Here is a 20,272-nt window from a genome sequence, read left to right as displayed (position 1 = left end):
ATTATTCGTTCATTCATTTGTTCTTTCATTTATTCAGGGAAATAAGTAAGGTCCGAGCTCAGTGCAGCCAAGCAAGGTCCTGCTTACCCCTTCATTCTCACTTCCCTTCCTTCTCCACCTTGATGCTGCTTTGCTCTGGTCAGACCAACATACAGCTCCAAATGTCACCCTTTATAGCCTCCGGGCCTTTACACATGCTGGGTTTTTTTCTTCCAAGAATTCCCATCTTCCCTTCGTTCATCTGCCTACTTCCCTATCATCTTTCTCAGCTTTAACATCACTTCCTCCATTATCCCTCCTCCCTACACCCAGGGCAAGGGAGTCCAAGGTGGTCTCCAGTAGTAGCACTGAGCATGCCACATAATCACAACCTGCTCTGAGTTCCACAGACCAGAGACGGTTTCCTGTTCACCATTGCAATCCCTAGCACCCAGCACTTGGCACTTAGCAAGTGTTCAATAAATATTGTGTTCGTCCGGTTGGTATGGCTAAGTGGGTTGAGCGTCATCCCATGGACTGACAGGTTCCAGTTGGATTCTAAGTCGGGGCACGTGCCCGGGTTTCGGGCTCAATCCCCAGTCAGGGAGTACAGGAGGCAGCCAATGGATGTTTCTCTCTCACATTAATGTTTCTATCTCTTTCCCTTCCTCTCTCTCTAAAAAAAAAAAATCAATAAAAATATATTGTAAAAAATATTGTGAAGGGGGAAGAGAAACATCTGTTAACAAAAATGAATTAATAAAAATTGGAGGGGAAAAAAAAATGTGTTCTTGCCCTGGCCGATGTGGCTCAGTGGTCAAAGTGTCAGCCTGCTCACTGAAGGATCTCAGGCTTGATTCCTGGTCAAAGGCACCCGGGTTGTAGGTTTGACCTCTGCCCTGGTCAGGGCACATGCGGGAGGCAACCAATAAATGTGTCTCTCTCACATTGACGTTTCTATCTCTTTCCCCCTCTCTCCCTCCCTTCCACTCTCTCTAAAAATCTATTAAAAAAAATATCCTCCAGTAAAGATTTATATTTAGAATAACTGAACTGAATGGCTGGTTCAACATAAGGAGGAAGTTCCTAAGAGTCATGGTTGAACAATAACAGAAACGGGCAACCTCAGGAGGTAATGAGTTTCCTGTTGCTGAATGTATGCAAGCAGGAATTTGATGACCTTCTCTCAGAGGCTGTAGGAAGATATCCATACAGAGTCTAAAAGAGTAGTGGAGAATACAGGACATCAGATATCCTTGTCCTGACTCTGTTTGTATAATTTTTTTTTTCTTTATTGATTTTAGAGAGAGAGGAAAGGAGAAAGAGAGAGATAGAAACATCGATGAGAGATAACATCAATTGGCTGCTGCCTGCATGCCCTCCACTGGGGGTCGGGCCCACAACCTGGGCATGTGCTCTGATTAGGAAACAACCTCTTGGTACATGGGTCGATGCTCAACCACTAAGCCACAGGGGCAGGGCCTGGCACTGTTTGTATGACCCAGGGTAAGCCCCTTCCCCCTCACTAAGCCTCAGATTATCCATCTGGAAAATGAAAGTACTAGTCTAGATTTCTGCTCTGACCACCCATGGTTTTATGAACACCTGTTTTGTATCCAGACTTATGAGGCATATGCTAAAGTACAAGTTAATATTCAGCCAATGTTTGGTGAATGAGTAAGTGATGAAGGAAGGAAGGAAGGAAGGAAGGAAGGAAGGAAGGAAGGAAGGAAGGAAGGAAGGAAGGAAGGAAGGAAGGAAGCTTTTTTTAGCCCACCATCCCCCTGGTAAGCAGAATGAGACTACCTAGAGCTCTGAAATTACACAGACTTGGCCTTAAATCCCAACTACCCTATTTCTTAGCTGCGGACTTTCGGAAAGTAAATGTTCTTGTTTCTTCATCTTGAAAAGGGAACATTATTGTCCAATAGCAAACAACCTCCTCCCCAATCTGTTGTGAGGTGAGATGTAACCTCATGTAAAGCACCTAGAAAGGGTGTACAACACAATGGGACCTCAAGAAATGAGAAGCCTGCCCCTTCTGCATACAGGGAGGGCAGGGACTGCTTTCCACTCAAATATATTTCCCCAGACCCTCTCTCCTGTGCCATTCAAAATGGGTAGGGACTACTGTCTGATTTTATTTGTTAGGTTGTATAACTAGCAATATTTGCCCTGTTAGGGACTGATATCTGGGCCTTCTGACAGGAAGTGACCATAAATTCTTATTGACCTTCTGCTGCCCTCTGTATAAAAGATAAAACAGCCCTCCAGAGGAATTGCTGAGATTACCCTGCCTACTCCATGGGTAAAACAGGATACGGAACTCGGGAGACCTGGGCTGGAAGCCCCAACTCAAACCTCTTGGCAAGCTGTGTGACTTTGCAACTAACTCAGGCTCTGAGTTCCAGTTTCCCCGTTTGCCTACTTTCTAAGAGGCAGGCTCCCATGAGACTGTAAAAGTCTGGGAACACGGGAGAAACGATAATCACGTAACCATTTTGTCGGTCTCTGCTCTGCTGGGCACTGGACTGGGCAGGGTTCTTACAAGTGCTGCAAAATCAGTACTAATATTCATTGTTCCTGTTTTGTATATGAGAAAACCAAGGCTCAACAAGGTCCCAGTCCCAACAGATCACGTGTCTTCTCTTGGCCTCAGTTATCTCACGGGGGAGATGGGCTTCCCACCAACGACTTTGGAAAGTTAAGAGTTGCTGGGTGGAAAGTGGGAGGCAGATGGGGCCAGCCTGGTCTCCGAGAAGGGCGGGAGGACTCGAGGGGGTGTGAGCCCCGCGGCCTCGGGGCGCTGCGGCAGGAGGCCTGGGCTCGCTCAGGCCTACCCAGGATTCCAAGTCGCTCCTGGAGCACAGGGCTCGGGATTCCCGGGCGGCTCCGGGGAGCGGGCGGGGCCGGGGGCGGGGCGGCGGCAGGAAGCGGCGGGAGCGGAGCTCGGAACAGCTGGGCCGGGCGGAGCGCCCCGGCTTCAGTAAACCGCCGGCGGCGGCACCCGGACCCCTGGGGAGCGGCGCGCCCCTGCGTGCACCGCGGGGCTCAGGGGGCAGAGACGCGCCGGGGCCGAGAGACACGAGGGAGAGTCCAGGGTGCCTCCCGGGACGTGCGCAGCCCCAAGCAGCGCCGGTGAGCGGAGGGCAACGCGAGCCGAGACCCAGGGCTCGCAGGACCCCAGCGGGCAGGGGCGGGTCCTCCGCGGCGCCCCTCCCCCGGCCTGGGCCCCGCCCCTCCGCGGGGGGCCGGGGCCTAGCTCCCGCCCCGGCCGGGACCCTCTGTCCGGCGCTGCCCCGCGGGTGCCATGGCCTCGCGGCTCCTGTACCGGCTCCGGCACGCCCTGGCCGGCGACGGCCCCGGGGAGGCGGCGGGCGGCCCCGAGGCCGAGCAGTTCCCGGAGAGCTCGGAGCTGGAGGACGACGACGCCGAGGGCCTGTCCTCCCGCCTCAGCGGCACCCTGAGCTTCACCAGCGCGGAGGACGAGGACGAGGAGGACGACGAAGATGACGAGGCGGCCGGCCCCGACCCGCTGCCCCCTGCGGACGGGGCGTCGGGAGAAGACGCAGGCGAGTGCGAGGACGGAGGCGGCACCGGGGGCTCCGTGAGGCCTGCACGTCCGCGGCGGTCGGGGAGCATCGGGGCTCCGAGTTGATCCTGCCTAAACTCTAAGATTTCGACACTTGTTTAAAAACAGTGCCTCGGCCACCTCTCTCTTGCCTATGTGGCCTCGAGAGACTCACAACACCCCTCTGAGCCTACGTCCCTTGTGTCAAACGGGGAAAATCATCCCCATCCCAGGGTTGTTGGAGGCATTAAACGTAGAGTATGGGCTACAAATGGTAATTAATGTGCTAGGGATGTTTTGGGGGTAGAGAGATGTATTTAGCGTCTACTGTCTGCCAAACGCGGTGTTTGGCATCCGGCCCCTCTCTGACCCTCAATTTCCATTTGTGACAAATGGGGATAAAGCTGTGTCACCTGTTGGGAGGAGTGAGGTCTTGGCACATGGTTTATGTCGACCTGGCCCCAGGCCTACTGATTTGACTGGCCCTGTACTCATGCAGAACGGAACCCCTCACCTGAAGGGCAGCGGGGCAGTCATCTCCTGGCCCGGCAATTGCAGGATTTCTGGAAGAAGTCCCGGAACACCCTGGTACCCCAGCGGCTGCTCTTCGAGGTGACCAGCGCCAACGTGGTCAAGGACCCCCCCTCCAAGTACGTGGTGAGTGTGGGTCCAGGAACCCCTGGGCGGTGAGTCTACAAGTCTAGCTAAGAGAAAGTAGGAAAGGTACCAACTTCGTTGGCAGAGGGGGAGGGCGGGCTGTGTAGTTATAAATGGCTGCCCCCATTTTACAGATGGGGAAACTGAGGCCAGAAAGGGCCTGTAACTTGAGCAAGTCCTTAGGCAAATGGCAGCTTCTCTGAAACTGAGTAAAGACAGGATTATTTGAAATTTGAAAATAAGAGAACGGGTGTGTGTGTCCCCACTCACCTCAGCCCCCACCCCCAGGGTTTTGCAAAATGTAAGGTACACAGGAAAGAATATTATCTGGATCAGGCTTGAGACTCAAGTTGCTTTGGTTAGTGGTTTAAAAAAAAAAGGGGGGGTTTGGATGCAGAACTTGATTTAAATCCCAGTGGTTTGGCCTTGGGTGAGCAGTGTAATCTTGATGACCCCGTTTCCTCATCTGAGCAATGGGAATAATGCAGAGAACTGACACGGGAATTAAATGAGAGTGCACAGAAAGCCCTTACCATTGTGCCTGGCATTATGAACTGCTCAAGAAAATGTATAATAAAATTAAAAGTAGCTCTGTTATTATTGCTTAGCTTTGGATTGGAAATGTCTGGCATCAACGGCCTATTGTGGCCTCCTTACAACCCAGGTGAATTAATCCTCAAGAACTCATCTGGTATAGAATAGTCTTGTCCTAAGGGCTCCATTTAGGGGGTTAGTGGGGTGGGGTGGAGAGCAATGTGGGAGAGGGCCTGGGAGTCCCTGTTTTCTTCTCTGTGGAAAGGAGACACTGACATGGAAAATGAGATCTGCCAGGTCCTGCTTGCTCCCTGCCAGGCCTGAAACCCAGTCTGCCCTGGTTAGTCCTGGCAGCAGGAGCTCCCAGCCTCTCACTTCTCCTCCTCAGCACCCTTCCTCCATTTCTGACTCAGCAGGAATGGGACCTGGAACCCTGTCCCACATCTGGGCCTCTCCACCCCTCTCTGCTTCTGTTAGGAAACAAGGGCCACACCCATGGGGTGACTGCTTCGATTTGGGCATGAATTGATTGGTAATCAAGTTTTAAGTGGCAAAAGTCCTGCCCAGTCATCATGCACAGGAAGGGGACCCCAAGGATCAGTTATCAAGCAGCAGCTGGGAAACAAGGAAGCATGGGGGTGACTCTGGGAGAAGACAAGATACAGCGGGAAGGCCAAGTATGCCTCGAATAGGGTCTGGGGAAACAAATCACCTCCTTTGCCCAGTGGGGACCCTAAATCCCGACTGAACTTCTCCTGGCTTTGGAATTAGGTCAGCCTGGGTTTGAATCCCAGCTGTGACTTAGGGGACATCTTTGACACTTTTGAACCTGCTTCCTCAGCAGTCAGAGTAAGGGCATCTTCCTTGCAGTGCTATTGTGATTAAATGAAATGGTAGATGTAAAGTGCTTGGCACAGTACACGGCACAGGGTAGGTGCTCAGTTAATGGAGCTACTATCATTATTACCTATCTTGGCAGGACATTACAAGGATCAGATGAGATAATGGATAGAAAATGTCAGAAAATGGTTGGTGTCAAAAAATCAAAATAGCCCTGGCCGGTTTGGCTCAGCGGTTAGAGCATCGGCCTGCGGTCTGGAGAGACCCGGGTTTGGTTCCCGCTAAGGGCACGTACCTCGGTTGCAGTTTGTCCCCGGCCCTGGTTGGTCGTGCGGGTGGCAGCCACTCGATGTGTCTCTTTCACGTCGATATTTCTCTCTCTCTCTCTCTCTTCCTCTCTCTCCTTCCCACTCTATCTGTGCAAAAAATGGAAAAATGTCCTCGAGTGAGGATTAAAAAAAAAAAAAATCAAAATAAAACCCAGATTAACGTAAGGGGTCATGATAGACCAGTTCTTCCTGAAGTGTGTTCTACAGAAAATAGGTTTCCTAAAATGTTAACAACTATTCCTTTAAAAAAAAAAAGATTTTTGCAGTCAGTAAGTTTTGGGAATGCAGAGTTGAAGAGTACAATAAAGTTTATTTACTGTTTGACTTTTTAATCCTTAATATTAAAGTACACTGTGAATCTTTGAGAAAAGGAGAGTAGAGGCAAACCTAATTGACCAGGGGGAGCTATAATACTAGCAGAACAAGTTAGAGGGGGACATCTGGATTTAGTGTTAGTATCCCTATAACACTTAATGCTCGATAATCCCCTTTTTAAACCTGCTGGCCCAGCATTCTTATAGATTAATCCTAGTTGGGTTCTCAGACCTGGGGGAAGTCTCATGGTGATGTTCAGCGTTTCATTCCAGTACCACCTTCACAAGTCTTGTCCCATCTGAATGCTACTTGTACTACCATTCTCTGTTTAACATTTTTCTTTAAATACATCTTTTTATTTCTTAAATACGTTTAAAAGACAACTTTATAACACTACTGTATGTGGAAAGCCTCACTTGCCATAAAGACAAGACATCCATAAAAATAAAAGCAGTGAAAAAGGAAGTGTCATTAAACCCTGCCTGGATGCTGCAGTCTGAAGGCCCTGACCTGAGATTCGTTTTCTGGTTCTTTTCTAAAAATGGAGCTGAGAAGTGTCCACGTGCTCTTTCAAAACCAAAGGGGACTCAATTTGTAGTCAGAAAGACTCAAAGAGAATGAGGGGGGTAATCACCTCCTGCCTCTGACTCAGGGTGATTTACTCTAGCACATACCTCCTAAAAAAATCTCAGGACCAACATTTGTGTACGTCCCACACTTGAGTAAACACTGACCTGGGCCAGGCACTAGAGCAGGAAGCTGACTCGAGGGGGACTGCCTTGCTGTCACACAATGAGGGAGTAGCTGACCTGAGGTTAGAACTGGAGTCTGAGGCCAGTGTACTTTCCACAGTGACCGCTCCTGGGTGTCTGAAGACCTGCCCTCCAGGTCTGGATTGGAATAACCTGGCTAGGGATGTGGAGGCTCTGTGTTAGAACAGAACAAAGCTTCTAAAGGTTGGCTCAGAGGCCCAAGAGATTGGCCTGGGTTTCGGCGCACCCCTGGTTTTCCAGAGGGGCTGTCAAAAAGCTAACTGCCTTAGTGGGAAGGGAGTACTTTCTGGAAGGGGCAAAAGGGCAGCAGCTCCAGGCACTGAAGCTCATCTTTGTCTTTCTCTCCCCGTGCTGCCTTGGGCCTGGTCATTTCAGACGAGCCTCAGGTAAGACGGACTGGGCTCCCTAGCTGCTGCCCCAGCAGCTCCCACTTCCTGGGCCCAGTCTTAGGGGTGAAGGGAAGAGGTGGGGGAACAGGGCTGGAAGTTTGGGTGTGGGGAAGGAAGGGGACTGTGGATAATTTGCACCTGCCCTGACCCCCACCCTCCCTGCAGCTCTACACCCTCGCCGTGATGGGGCCAGGGCCACCAGATCGCCAGCCAGCCCAGATCTCTCGCCGCTACTCAGACTTTGAGCGGTTGCACCGAAACCTGCAGCGGCAGTTCCGGGGCCCCATGGCTGCCATCTCCTTCCCTCGTAAGCGCCTGCGCAGGAATTTCACTGCAGAGACCATTGCCCGTCGCAGCCGGGCCTTCGAGCAGTTTCTGAGCCACCTGCAGGCAGTCCCCGAGCTGCGCCATGCCCCAGACCTGCAGGACTTCTTCGTGCTGCCAGAGCTGCGGCGGGCACAAAGCCTCACCTGTACTGGCCTCTATCGTGAGGCTCTGTCACTCTGGGCCAATGCCTGGCAGCTGCAGGCCCAACTGGGCACCCCTTCTGGCCCAGATCGCCCTCTGCTGACCCTGGCTGGGTTGGCTGTGTGCCACCAGGAGCTGGAGGACCCTGGGGAGGCCAGGGCCTGCTGTGAGAGGGCTCTTCAGCTGCTTGGGGACAAGAGCCCCCACCCTTTGTTGGCACCCTTTCTGGAAGCCCATGTCAGGCTCTCCTGGCGCCTGGGCCTAGACAAACGCCAATCAGAGGCACGGCTCCAGGCCCTGCAGGAGGCAGGCCTGACCCCCACGCCACCTCCTAGTCTCAAAGAATTGCTCATCAAGGAGGTACTGGACTAACCTTGCCTAGACTTAAGGTCACCCTGAGAAGAGGCACTGCCCCAGGATGGCAGGGGAGGGGGGCTGATGCGGACCTGAACAGCAGCTGGGAGGCTGCACAGGGTGCCGGGAAGCCCTAGGAGTACCACAGAGAATGTGTAGCAGACCGAGGAAACATGGTTCTTCTGCTGGGCTGGGCTGGGCTCAGAAACAGCTTTGGCTGGGGATGCCTGGGATGGTGCAGGGAGGAAGTCTGATGCACTCTCTTCAGCTTATGAACAGCTGGGGGCTGTGCCCCAGGTCATGGTCAGTGTTCTCTTTTCCTTGGGCCTCCAAGCCAGTGAAGCAGCCTGGACAAACCAAGGGCCAGGAACTCTGCTTCTGGCTGGAGGGGCTGCAGTTCTGGCCCAGAGAATTAAAGGCCAGCAGCTCCAGTGGTATCAGTCTCTTTATTGGATGTTAGGCCCAGAAGGCCCAGCCCTCATCTAGAACTCCCGCCTCAGGAGCCTGGGGAGAAGGGAGATCCTTCAAGCCCCAGGCCAAGCTGGTACCTCTGGCTATAGCTTGCTCTCTGAGACCTGGGGTTTCACTCGAATCACGCCCTCCTGGGCACAGGATACAGCCAGGACCCCATCCCGACGCCACAGCTGCCCACGGACCAGCCCCCGGGAGCCACCTGTGGGCGAGGAAAAGGGTAAGAACGGCCTTCTCTCCTTCAGCACAGCCAAACAGGCTTCTTGAAAAGGGTGCAGTCCAGGTTGGGCTGCCCCGTACAAGGGCACACTGAGTGTTGTGTCCCTTTATGAGCCTAGCATGCTCTGTCATCAGAGGGTAACTCCTCCCATGGACAGTTTAGAAGCACTTTCACATATTCTCTGGCTTCCTCAAAAATCACACAGTGGGGAGTTCTGAGTCTCGGTAGCTTGGCTAAGCTGATCACCCCACCTCTGGCCACTTGTGTTAGGAAACCCATCAGTTCCCTTTATAATAAATCAAATCAGTCCCTCCAGGCTGGTATTATATGAAAACACCCCAACTGTAAGGGGATTAAGGGGTTTGGGGTAGCTGACCTGGGGCCATGAAGCCTGGCCACTCCTCCCTCCCCACCTGTATATTTTCTCTCCCTTGCTAGCCTTGGGCCCGAGTTTGGTGTTTATGAAGGGAGCTGCTGGTTGCCCTTCGGCATCGTACAGCTCACTTAGTCCTCACAGTAGCAAAGTGAAGCGGGGCTTGTCCCCTTTTCCAAATGATGAGCCTGAAGTTCAGAGAGGCACAGGAACTTGGCCTTAAGAATCAGGCCAAACCCAAGTGTCCTAACTTCAAGGTTGCTGATCCTGTACTATGATGCTATTGGCACTTGAGAGTCCCCCTTCCCTGAATACAGAGTCCCTTAAGTTTTGTCTCCGTTTTTCAAAGCAAGGTTTTTCTTCATTTGAAAAGTATTTCCTTGGAAATACAGTGTCTAGGGCTCTGACATTAGACACTGATGAATGAGTCTGGGTTTCTCTATGTCTCTGATGAGGAGTGTCCAAGCAGAAGGGCCCTTAGAAACTGTTCAGTGACCCAAGCCCCATCCAGGTTAATTGGCAGAATCACTTAGGGTGCTTCTTAAAAATACAGTTTCCTGGCCCTGGCAGGTTTGGCTTAGCGGTTGGAGTATCGGCCAGAGGACCAAAGGGTCTCAGATTCGATTCCCAGTCAAGAACACGTACATGGGTTGCAGGTTTGATCCTCAGCCCCCAAAAGGTCCGAGTTGGTCGGGGTTGTGTGGGAGGCAACCAATCGATGTGTCTCTCTCTGTCTCTCTCTTCCTCCCTCCCTTCCACTCTATCTAGAAATCAATGGAAAAAATATCCTCGGGTGAGGATTTAACAACAACAACAACAAAAAGACAGTTTCCTGGACCTCTTCCAAGACCTGCTGAGTCAGAATCTTAGAATCTGAGAATCTATTTTGAAAAAGCTCCCCCAGGTGGTGGTCTGATGGACCGCCAGGTTTGGATACTACTACTCTGATACAACTCTGTTTATTTAAATGGGGAAACTGAGGTTTGGGGAGGATATGGGACTTGCCCAAGATCATACAGAGAATCTGAAGTGGTTCTGGGACTAGAACTGGGGTCTCTGAGATAAAGCAAATCATATTCCCAGCATGTTATAAAATTAAGAACTGAGCATGTGTCCCATCCTCCAGCCTCACCCTGTTATTTTGAAGACAAGGATTCCAAAGCCTAGGGGGGGTAGGAGAGGAAGTGACCTGGGTAGTGGCCCATAGGGTGTGGGCGGGGGACAGCATCACCTAAGAAAGCATGTTCCCTGCCACCCCATGGCAGTGCCTTTGTCCCATGCGGCCCCACACTCACCAGCCCAGGGACTCTCGCACTCATACAGCATCCAGTGGTCAGCGCGGAAAGGGGCGTGGAACCACATGGAGTGATCCAAGGAGACCATGAAGTGCACCTTATGATTCCACCGGTGGGGCAACAATGCTGTGCTCAGGAAGGCATAGTCCGAGATATAGGCAGCCACGCAGCAGTGCATTTTGATGTCGCCCTCCCCTGCAATAGGTCCCAGCCCATCAACCCTGGGCTCCTGGCCTTTACAGCTCAGGACCTGCAGGGAGGTAGGGGAGAGAGGGACTGCTGTGCACAGACATGCCATGCACAGACATACTGTTCACTGCACAAGGGCACCTGGCCCAAGGTCTATGTGTGATGGGGGAGAGGGAGGCGGTGATGGAGTCATCACTCCCCAAGTCTCCCACACAGGCACCTTATGTTTAGTGGGCCTGGAGAAGAATCTCAGCAAGGTGCCTGCCTTCCCCAGAAAGGGCCTACATGAGGATTATAGTCACCTCCCATTCTCCCATGCAAAGGCATGGCAGGGCCCCAGTGAGAACTTGAGCCAACTTCCCCATCATGGGAATGAGGAAACGGGCCCAGAGAAGGGAAGTAACATGCCCAAGGCCACACAGGGCAGATGAGGTGCAGCCCTAGACTCCTGAAGAATGTTTTCTTCCAGTCCAGGGGGTCCTCTTACCAATATAGCCCCGGGCTCGCACCCAGAACATCTGTTTGGGCTCCATGTTCTGCATCTGGCTCGGGGTGGGTGGGTTTACCAACTTGATCTCAATGGGCACATCCTGGGCAGCTATTCGGTTCAGGCCCACTCGGTACTTCTTTTGGAGGTTAGGGTCCCTGAAAGTAAAGGGAAGAGGGACTGGGAGAGACCCAGACAGCAGGGGAGCCTGTCTTCTGAACTGCTTCTTCTGACCCCCTCATTCCTCTATAGGGAGTCAGGCTTAGCCTGAAGGCTCCCCTCTCTGGCAGGCAGGAATGTCAAGTGTTTGAACCCGTCCTTTGCCTCTTATGAGCCATGTGGCCTTGTGCAAGTCAGTAATCTCTGCCTATTTTCCCATCTGCAAAATGTGGATAATGACAGTAACCTACTTCACAGAAACACTGTGGAGAAGACAGGGTAATGCATATAAAGCCAACACATCCCAGTCATGAGGCACACCTCCAATACGTACCATTCTAAGCATTTCACGCGCATGAACCCATCCTCACAACAACCCTGTGAGACAGCTGCAAAGATCACCTCCCAGCGATACATGAAATAAGCACCGAGTCCAAGTAGCTTGCTCAGAAGTAAAGAAGACAGGGTTTGGACCCAGACAGCCTGGCTCCAAGGTTCACATTCTTACCCACTTCACTATTCCACTCAGGAACCAGGCTGCCCGACTCGGACTGAGTTACCCAACCCTAAGCAACTGGGAACAGTGTCCCCAGGGAAAAGAGCCCATTTCCAGGGAAGCCCCTTCGCCACGATAACAGCCACCCCTAGTGTGCACCGGGATTTCCATTTTCAGCCCTATCCTCTCAAGCATGGTCCACAGAACCTGAGCTGATGGAATGATCTGTATCTGCACTGTCCACTATGGTAGCCACTAACCACATGTGGCTGCTGAGTGCTTGAAATGTGGTTAGTGTGACAAGAACAGAACTATTCTGTCTGATGTTGATTTAATACAATCCTATGTGGCTAGTGGCCTCCTTGTTGGACAGCACAGCTCTAGATTTAGGGACCTTTACGAACAATGTCCTCCTTTCATTTCAACAAACATTTTTGAACTCCAACCACAAACCAGGCTCCAAGCTTTGTCCTCGCAGTCAACAGTGGTATAACTACAATTTACTAAACACTCACTAAGTGCCTTATTATTTCTTATCTCAGTTCATCCTCACAGCAGCCTTATGAGGTAGGAATTATGATTAGCACCATTTTATAACTGAGGGCACAGGCTCAGAGTGGGAAAGCAACTTGCCCAAACTCACACAGCTAGCAGAGACAGTCTAGATGTGAACCTAGACCTTTCCCAGGTTCAGACCCGCGCCGGCCCCATCACACCCGCTGCCTCCCCGCGAGCAGCACAAGGCAGAGGCGCTCTCCCTCTGATAGCTGTGAAGCAGGCAAGGCAGAAACACTGTTTCATTTATTTTTTTATCCTCACCCAAGGACATTTTTGCATTTATCTTTAGATAGAGTGGGAGGGAGAGAGAGAGAGAGAGAAACATCGATGTGAGAGAGACACATCGACTGGCTGCCACCCACACGACCCCAACCGGGGCCGGGGACAAACTGCAACTGAGGTACATGCCCCGAGCGGGAACCAAACCCAGGACTCTCCAGTCCGCAGGCCGACGCTCTAACTGCTGAGCAAAACCAGCCTGGGAGAAACAAACATTTTTTTAGATGAAGAAGCAGGGTTCTGAGAGGCTGGGGAGTTGGGCAAAGTCACAGAGCAAATGGACACTAACAGAGCACAGCCCTGGCCAAAATCCGTGTGTCTGTCCTGTGTCAGAGCCCAGAGCTCTTTCCTTTGCCCCAGCATTTCCCCAACTTTATCAACTGTGATCCAAGTATGAAATCTATTTTACCAGGTGACATTTACAATAGTCAACATGCAAAAACTAAACTAAAATAGTCAACACGCACTAAGACAAAGGCAGCAGGAGCCCTAACCCCACCAGGCATTAACTCCTAGGCGCTGGATCATGTGACCTTGGAGGAGCAGGGGGTCACTCAGGGACTGGGGAGGTGAGTATTTACCAAGTAGTTAAAGAAGTTCAATATTTTAACAACCAGGAAAACTGTACTGTGCCTGAACTGACTGAATCATAAGCCCTGCATTTTACATCATGACCCAATATACTTACACATGCCCACACACACAACTGAAGCTAAACTTTCACAGAAAGATTCGTACCCTTACTACATATAATACATTCCAGTATTTTCTAGTGTATATTTCTAAATGGTCACAATGCACTAAAGGATTCCATGACCCAGTAACAGGTGGCGACTGCGGTCCAGGTCTCTCACCTTAAATACTGGTCAAGGAGGGTATCAAAGTCAAGCAGCACTTCCGGTGGGGGCACAGTGGGCATGGAGAACTGGTGCTGTATGGGGCTGGGCTGGGCCTGCTGGAAGGAGGCCTGGCAGATGAAGATGGGCCTGCCATGCTGCACAGCCTTCACGGAGCGCACGGAGAAGCTCGCTCCTGTTCGCGTCCGCTCTACCTGGTACAAAACTGGCACCTTCGGGTCCCCTGTAGGTGGCACAAGGGACACGGTGAGCCTGAGTGAGCCCCACAGGCCCTGTCATCATCGCAATGGCTGGACAGGCACCTCTGCTACTTGTTCTCCATTCCTTTTCTGCTTGGTAGCTACTGACTGAGGCCTGCTAAGGCCCAGGTACTGGGATACAGAGAGAACACCAGACCCTGTCATGGGGTGCTCCCAGTGCAGGTGGAACTCTTTCTCAACAGCACAGAAGGCACATTGACAGATTCCCTGCATTCAAATTCCAGCCCATTAGCTGTGTGACCTTGGAAAAGTCAACTTGACCCTCTCTGAGCAGTTCACCATCTATAGAATGAGGATCATCATAGTGCTCATACCTCTTAGGATTTTAATGAGAATGAGTTCATAACTGTAAAGTGATTAGAATACTATCTGTCACACAGTAAGTGCTCTGTGTTTGTTAAATACATTAAACACTCCCAGCTTTTGTCTTGTTCCACAACTGGGATCTTGTCATGAGTCCAGTCTGTATGATCAGCAAATCTGGCCTGCCACCTGTCTTCTTTTTGCTTCCTTCCTTCCTTCCTTCCTCCCTTCCTTCCTCCCTCCTTGCCTGCCTTCCTTCCTTCCTTCCTTCCTTCCTCCCTCCCTCCCTTCCTTCCTCCCTCCCTCCCTCCCTCCCTCCCTTCCCTCTGTCTCTTTCTCTCCTTCTCTCTCTCTCTTTCTTTCACTATCTTTATTGTTGTATTACAGATTTCCTCTTTCTTCCTTTCTTTCCTCCCCTCCCTCCCTTCCCTTCCCTTCTATTCCTTTCTCCCTTCCTTGAACAAGCAAAGGCTATTTATTCAGAGCTTGGTTTAACAAGAGAGTCAGCTCCCATCACTTATGTTAGCAGAGACTCAAAGGCAGGCAGAGGGATGAGAAAGCTTTCTCATGAGAAAACATTTCAGGTGTCCCCTGACTGGAGGGTGTTGGCATGGGGAAGCTAGGGGCAGGCTAAGTAGAAGCGGGGCATCCTACACAAGTGGTTAGGGTACGTGTTTGGCTTTCTGCAGTTGGAAGCATGGGCAAAGATTAGGGAAGCTGTTAGTTGTTAATCAAGTCATGGCTCTTTGGGGCTGACTGTTACAGGGGCTTCTTGGACTGGTTGCTAGAGATGGTGGTCTGACTTCCTACAAACCTGACATGTAGACAGTAGGTTGGCTTCCTGTACTTGTTGATCCTGAACTGTGGGTCCAAGTTCTATTTTTATATATGGTCTGGCACTGTCGGTTTGAATATTCATTCTCTCTCAGGAGAAGCCTGCTGTCAGTGAATCACTCACTTCATTGTGGATGCAAATGCAGCCACTTGGCCCTCCTCCCTCAGGTCTTCACTCCCAATGCAGGGTGGAAGCACTGGTCGCAGGTTGAGAACTATCAGCACTCAACCAGCAGATAAGGGAGAGGTTTTAGGGGGAGAGTGTCCCTCTGGTGTCTCTGAAATCCTTCACTGTCTCTCTGAGTCAGGCTGACCATGGGCAACCCTGACAACTAGGCAATGAGACGTCTTAAAAGAAGCAGGTCTAGAAAAGTGTTGCTTCTTCCACCCCAATCCAGATGGGGAGTCAACCAGGCACGCGGGCTCACCCAACAGTAATAAGCATCACTGTGGAGCCCTGACGCCCAGCTGGTGCGCCAGTGGTCTGACATTAGCATTGCCAAAGGGGCATTTTTATCAGAATGGGGACGACTCAAGGTCAACGGCTTTTGAGAAGGGCTTCCCAAGAGCCCAGACACAGGAGATAGCTACATGTGCAGTCTGATTTCAGGGGCTGTAAAGGAAGCCTCCCTCCACTACCAATGAACTTTAAACAAAATTAGCTTTCATGCAATCCTTGGGCTCATGCACTACTTTTAGTTACTAGTGATTTACCTTTCAGTGTGAATGAGTCCAGGACATATTCTTGGAAATGTTTATGGAACAGAGCAGGTAAGCTCTGGAGTATATATTAAAGGAAGAGAGCTAATGGCTGTGGAGTGAGTGCTGGGTGCCAGGCAGCATTAGTTACTACGCTATCTTTTCTCAGATTGGTCTCACAACAAATGAGGAGACTGATGCCATAAATAACATTTTTTGGAATACTGTCAAGCCCATTTGTCTATTGTTGCTTTTGCTGGAATAACCTACAATATTTACTATCTGGCCCTTTACAGAATGTTTACTGACTCTTGCTCTAGATTCTCCAAGTTCTCAACCTATACCAAGTCAAATGACTTCCATTCTACATCCTCTACTTCTCTGGAGAAATACTTAAAACGAACAAAAAAAAACCCCACAAAACTGACTAACATTCTAGTGTGGGCTTTTAGAAAAAGAACTGATATGATAAAAGGCCAAGGACCAAACCCCTCCCCAGCATCTTTAATTAAAAATATCATCAGAGCCCAGACGGTGTGGCTCAGTGAACTGAGCATCGTCCCATGGACTGAGAGGTCCAGGTTTGATTCCCGGTCAGGGCACATGCCCGGGTTGCAGGCTCGATCCCCAGTAGGGGGCATGCAGAAGGCAGCTGATTGATGTTTCTCCTTTACATTGATGTTTCTATCTCTCTTTCCCTTCTTCTCTCTCTAAAAAAAAACCCCAATAAGAACATATTTTTAAAAATATATATATACACACACACATCATTAGAGGCCTTGACTGGTATGGTTCAGAGGTTAGAGCGTCAGCCTTCAGACTGAAGGGTCAAGGGCATGTACCTGGGTTGCAGGTTCAATCCCCAACCCCTCAGGGTTATGCGGGATCGAACATTCAACCAATTAATGTCTCTCTCACATCAATGTTTTTCTCTCTCACTTTCTTCCTCCCTCCCTTACACTCTGTCTAAAAGAAACCAAGCAGGTAATGCCCCTTCGCCCTCAAAACAAAACAAAACGATCTCACTATGCTATGATTACAATATCAAAAGGCCAGCACTTTTGGAATTTGCAACCAAACTGAAGAAATAGAGGACACTTTGCTCCCAATTGGCCTAAAGGTAAGACTGAAGGGTATTCAAATACCTCATAGCAATAACTGTCAGGGACAGGGCATGAGGGGCATGGGGATGCACTATGAAAATGTATATATATTTACTATTATAACTATTTTATACTTGTAAAATGAAGGGAAAACCCCACTACTGTTTTCTTAATATGAATCACACATATTATGTTCCATATATTCTTTTCAGCTGATGGGACTATGCAGAAGACAGTGACTCTTAAAATTGGGGACATCTGTCTCAGGAGTGAGGGGGAGGGAGGGAAAGCAAGTGAGATTTTTGTTTTTCAAAAGAGAGCATGGGTTTTAAAAGATTACTCTCTTGCTCCTTTAAACTGTAAGCAGCTGTAGAGATCATCTCGCTAGAACACCCTTGGTCCTGCCCTGGCTGGTTTGGCTTAGAGGTTAGAGTGTTGGCCCTCGGATCGAAGGGTTGTGGGTTTGATTTTCGGTCAAGGGAATAAACCTGGGTTGCAGGTTCGATCCCGAGCCCCAGTCAGGATCATGTGGGAGGCAGCCAATCAATGTGTCAATGTTTCTTTCTCCCTCTCTCTCCCCTCCCTCCCTCCTTTCCATTCTATCTATCTAAAAATATCAACGGAAAAATATCCTCAGGTGAGGATTAACAAAAATAAAAATAAATAAATAAAGCACCCTTGGGCCCCACCAGAATGGCTCAGTGATTGAGTGTTGACCCTTCACCAACGGGTTGCGGCTCAGTGGTTGAGCGTCAACCCAATGCACCAAGAGGTTGCTGGTTCGATTCCTGGTCAGGACACAAGCCCAGGTTGTGGGCTTGATCCCCAGTGGGGGGGCATGCAGGAGGTGGCCAATCGATGTTCTCTTGCATCAATGTTTCTATCTCTCCCTCTCCCTTCCTCTCTCTCTAACATCAATAAAGAAAAAAAAAAACCTCTTGGTCCCACCCTCCTCAATTTTTCAGGTGGGATGAATGAACCAAGCCTTAGGAGGAGGTAACCTTGCTCAAAGTGACATGGCGAATTAGTACTGAAACTAGACCTATTGTCTCTCTTTTGTGTGTGTGTGTGAATCCTCACCTGAGAATATTGTTTCCATTGATTTAGTGGAAGGGAGGGAGGAAGGGGGAGAGGGAGAGAGAGAGAAAGAAACATCGATGTGAGAGAGACACATCAATAGGTTGCCTCCTACACGAGCCCTAACCAGGGCCAGGGATCAATCAGTGCCAGGGATCGAGCCTGCAACCCAGGTATGTGCCCTTGACCGGGAATCAAACCTACGGCCCTTTGGTGTGAGAGCCAATGCTCTAACCACTGAGAACACTGACGAGGGCTAAACACATTGTCTCTTGATCCCCAGACTGGTGCTCTCTCTTCTCCAAGTCAAGCCCCCTACAAACAAACTCCTAACAGAGGTTAAAGTACCACTCTGAGAGTTCCATCATAATACTTGGCACCAGAAGGTGTGTAAAGAATGAAGAACTAAAGACCCACAGGGAGAAGTTAAGCCAGTCTTGTGTCATTCCGGGCCAGATAGCAAGCAGGTGTGAGGTCTAATATTTTTCTCCGCCCTACCCAGGACTTGTTCCTCTCCAGGCTCCCCTGTGGATGGGTAACAAACTAACTCTTTCTCCCTACCCCCACCTCCTCCTCTCTCTCCTAAATCAGCCCCCCAAGGCCAGGAAGAAATGGCTGCTGGGCCACCAGGACTGGGAGGGGGTGGCTTACCTGCCCTTACAAAATAGCAGTGCAGGGAGTGCACTTGAACGTCTTCACTCACAGACTTGGCTGCAGCCACCAGGGCCTGGCCCATAATCTGACCCCCAAACAGCCGCTTGCTTTTGGGTATCCAGTAATTCCTTCCTCTGTGGGGAGAAAGGGAAAGCAGGAAAGACTTCAGGGTTAGGCTGAAAACTACAACAATCAGTGAGCTGCTAGTGCAGATCTCTTCTTTGGAGATTAGGATCCTTTTCAGAATCTGGTAAAAGCCCTGGACCCTTTCCCCAAATATCCTTGCATCATTCTGCATTATATAATAACTACATCTTCAAAGCCTTCGGAATTGCCTAACCATTCTATGGACTTTGGTTTAAGATAGGGAACCAACCCCCATATTTTATACTAAAAGAACAGGGATCAGAGAGGGAAGGTGACTTTAGCAAGGTCACACAGCTTAAACATTGCTAATCCTTAGCAGTATCTGGATCTTTTGACTGAGTCTTGTATTTCTTCCACTGCCCATACTAGGGTAAGGCAGAGGCCTCTCAAGGCTTTGAGTGTACTAAGATGAACCCCAAGAACTAGGTGGACTGCACCAAGGCCTGCCACTTACATCCCTCAACTTGGACAATTCAAAAACTAGATTTAGAGTGCAAAGGGCACCCAGACTTCAAGTTTAACCCCTTCAGTGTGCAAATGAGAAAACTGAGGGCCCAGAGGTGAAAAGGGCTTATCCAGTACACGAACCTTGTGGAGGCTGAGGGGTCTGGGTCTCTAGCTTTCCAAGGCCCAACCCAAGTTCAGCATTTTTATATAATACATTGCAAATAGCTCTCCAGGAAGTTATTTGTGATTCCTTAAGTAGGGGGAAGAGAAGTTAACACCCAAAATAGCTCCCAATAGGCCAGTAGGAGCTTTTGAGGACAAAACCGTTAAAACCCCAGCTGCAGTCAAGAATTTAAGTGGCATGGGGAAGGAAATGGCTCAGGCCTCAGAATGAGTGAGGAGCTACCAGTGGTGTGGGGATGGGGTACGTAAGAGGAAAAGGACAGTGAATATGCAAGGAGCTGAGGATATATTTTAAACTGATTCAACAGTGCTCCCTTGGCCTAATCGCAGCCCTTTTTGGCTGGTTCCCACCGACAGGGGAGGCTGCTGAGAAGGATTATCTCACTTAATTTGCGGCCAGGGCCTCCTAGAGGTGTGGCTGCGCAGACCCGGCGTGAACAGGGAGTAAGCCCGGGCAGCGAGGACAGTTGTCAGGAACAAGTTCTCTCCCAATGGCGGCAGAGCCTGCATCCCGCGCAGGGCCCATCCTCTTCCAGGGGACTATAAGCAGAAGGCTACAGGGTGGCAGCAGTCGAGACCCGAAGCCCCTGTCCCAGTGGGGGGTGCGGGCTAGATGTGGCAGGCTACCTGAAGAGATCTTCGTCCAGCGGCTCCAGGTTGAGCACGCTGGTGACCAGGACGCTGCGGAGGTCTCTGGGGGGATCGCCACCGCCCTGCCCATCCTCCGGGGCCTGCGGGGACGACATGTCGACCACTTGCTGCCGGCCTGAGACACCGCGCTGAATCGGACACCCGGAGACCTGCACTGTATTCGCAGATTTCCGCAGTTTACTCTAGTAAACGGATGTCTGCCAACCCTGAGAATGAGGGGGATGCAAATTATGATTGGCCAGTACTCCTGTCAGTCTTCGGGTGCGTGGCTATCTTTCTCTAGCTATTGGAGAAAATGAGTGCCAGTCTGGGAATCCCGTG

At 50.5% G+C, this 20,272-nt stretch overlaps 2 protein-coding genes across 2 annotated transcripts; one reads left to right on the top strand and one right to left on the bottom strand.

Annotated features, from left to right (window-relative positions):
- The first annotated feature begins 3,286 nt into the window (after window positions 1-3,286).
- SNX21 (sorting nexin family member 21) lies at window positions 3,287-9,617 on the top strand. Its single transcript, XM_036244442.1, has 3 exons — window positions 3,287-3,551; window positions 4,050-4,207; window positions 7,553-9,617. The coding sequence occupies exons 1-3, from the start codon at window positions 3,290-3,292 to the stop codon at window positions 8,225-8,227; spliced, it is 1,095 nt and encodes a 364-aa protein (XP_036100335.1). The 5' UTR covers window positions 3,287-3,289; the 3' UTR covers window positions 8,228-9,617.
- ACOT8 (acyl-CoA thioesterase 8) lies at window positions 8,638-20,114 on the bottom strand. The gene is made up of 6 exons (XM_036244443.1): window positions 19,928-20,114; window positions 18,521-18,657; window positions 13,591-13,816; window positions 11,245-11,402; window positions 10,569-10,763; window positions 8,638-8,882 (listed from the first exon to the last, which is right to left on the bottom strand). The coding sequence occupies exons 1-6, from the start codon at window positions 20,044-20,046 to the stop codon at window positions 8,764-8,766; spliced, it is 954 nt and encodes a 317-aa protein (XP_036100336.1). The 5' UTR covers window positions 20,047-20,114; the 3' UTR covers window positions 8,638-8,763.
- Window positions 20,115-20,272: the final 158 nt, after the last annotated feature.

This window comes from Molossus molossus, unplaced genomic scaffold (genome assembly GCF_014108415.1).
Source record: "Molossus molossus isolate mMolMol1 unplaced genomic scaffold, mMolMol1.p scaffold_m16_p_6, whole genome shotgun sequence".
Lineage (NCBI taxonomy): Eukaryota > Metazoa > Chordata > Mammalia > Chiroptera > Molossidae > Molossus > Molossus molossus.
The sequence above is the reverse complement of the archived record's forward strand: the minus strand, read 5'-3'. Positions and strand labels throughout refer to the sequence as shown.

Coding starts and splice junctions, on each gene's coding strand:
- SNX21 (XM_036244442.1), top strand. CDS start 3,290: ATGGCCTCGCGGCTCCTGTACCGGCTCCGGCACGCCCTGGCCGGCGAC. Junction 3,552..4,049: donor GGCGTCGGGAGAAGACGCAG/GCGAGTGCGAGG, acceptor GTACTCATGCAG/AACGGAACCCCTCACCTGAA. Junction 4,208..7,552: donor ACCCCCCCTCCAAGTACGTG/GTGAGTGTGGGT, acceptor CCCTCCCTGCAG/CTCTACACCCTCGCCGTGAT.
- ACOT8 (XM_036244443.1), bottom strand. CDS start 20,046: ATGTCGTCCCCGCAGGCCCCGGAGGATGGGCAGGGCGGTGGCGATCCC. Junction 11,403..13,590: donor CTCCTTGACCAGTATTTAAG/GTGAGAGACCTG, acceptor CTTTACTTTCAG/GGACCCTAACCTCCAAAAGA. Junction 8,883..10,568: donor GTGCGAGAGTCCCTGGGCTG/GTGAGTGTGGGG, acceptor CCTCGCCCACAG/GTGGCTCCCGGGGGCTGGTC.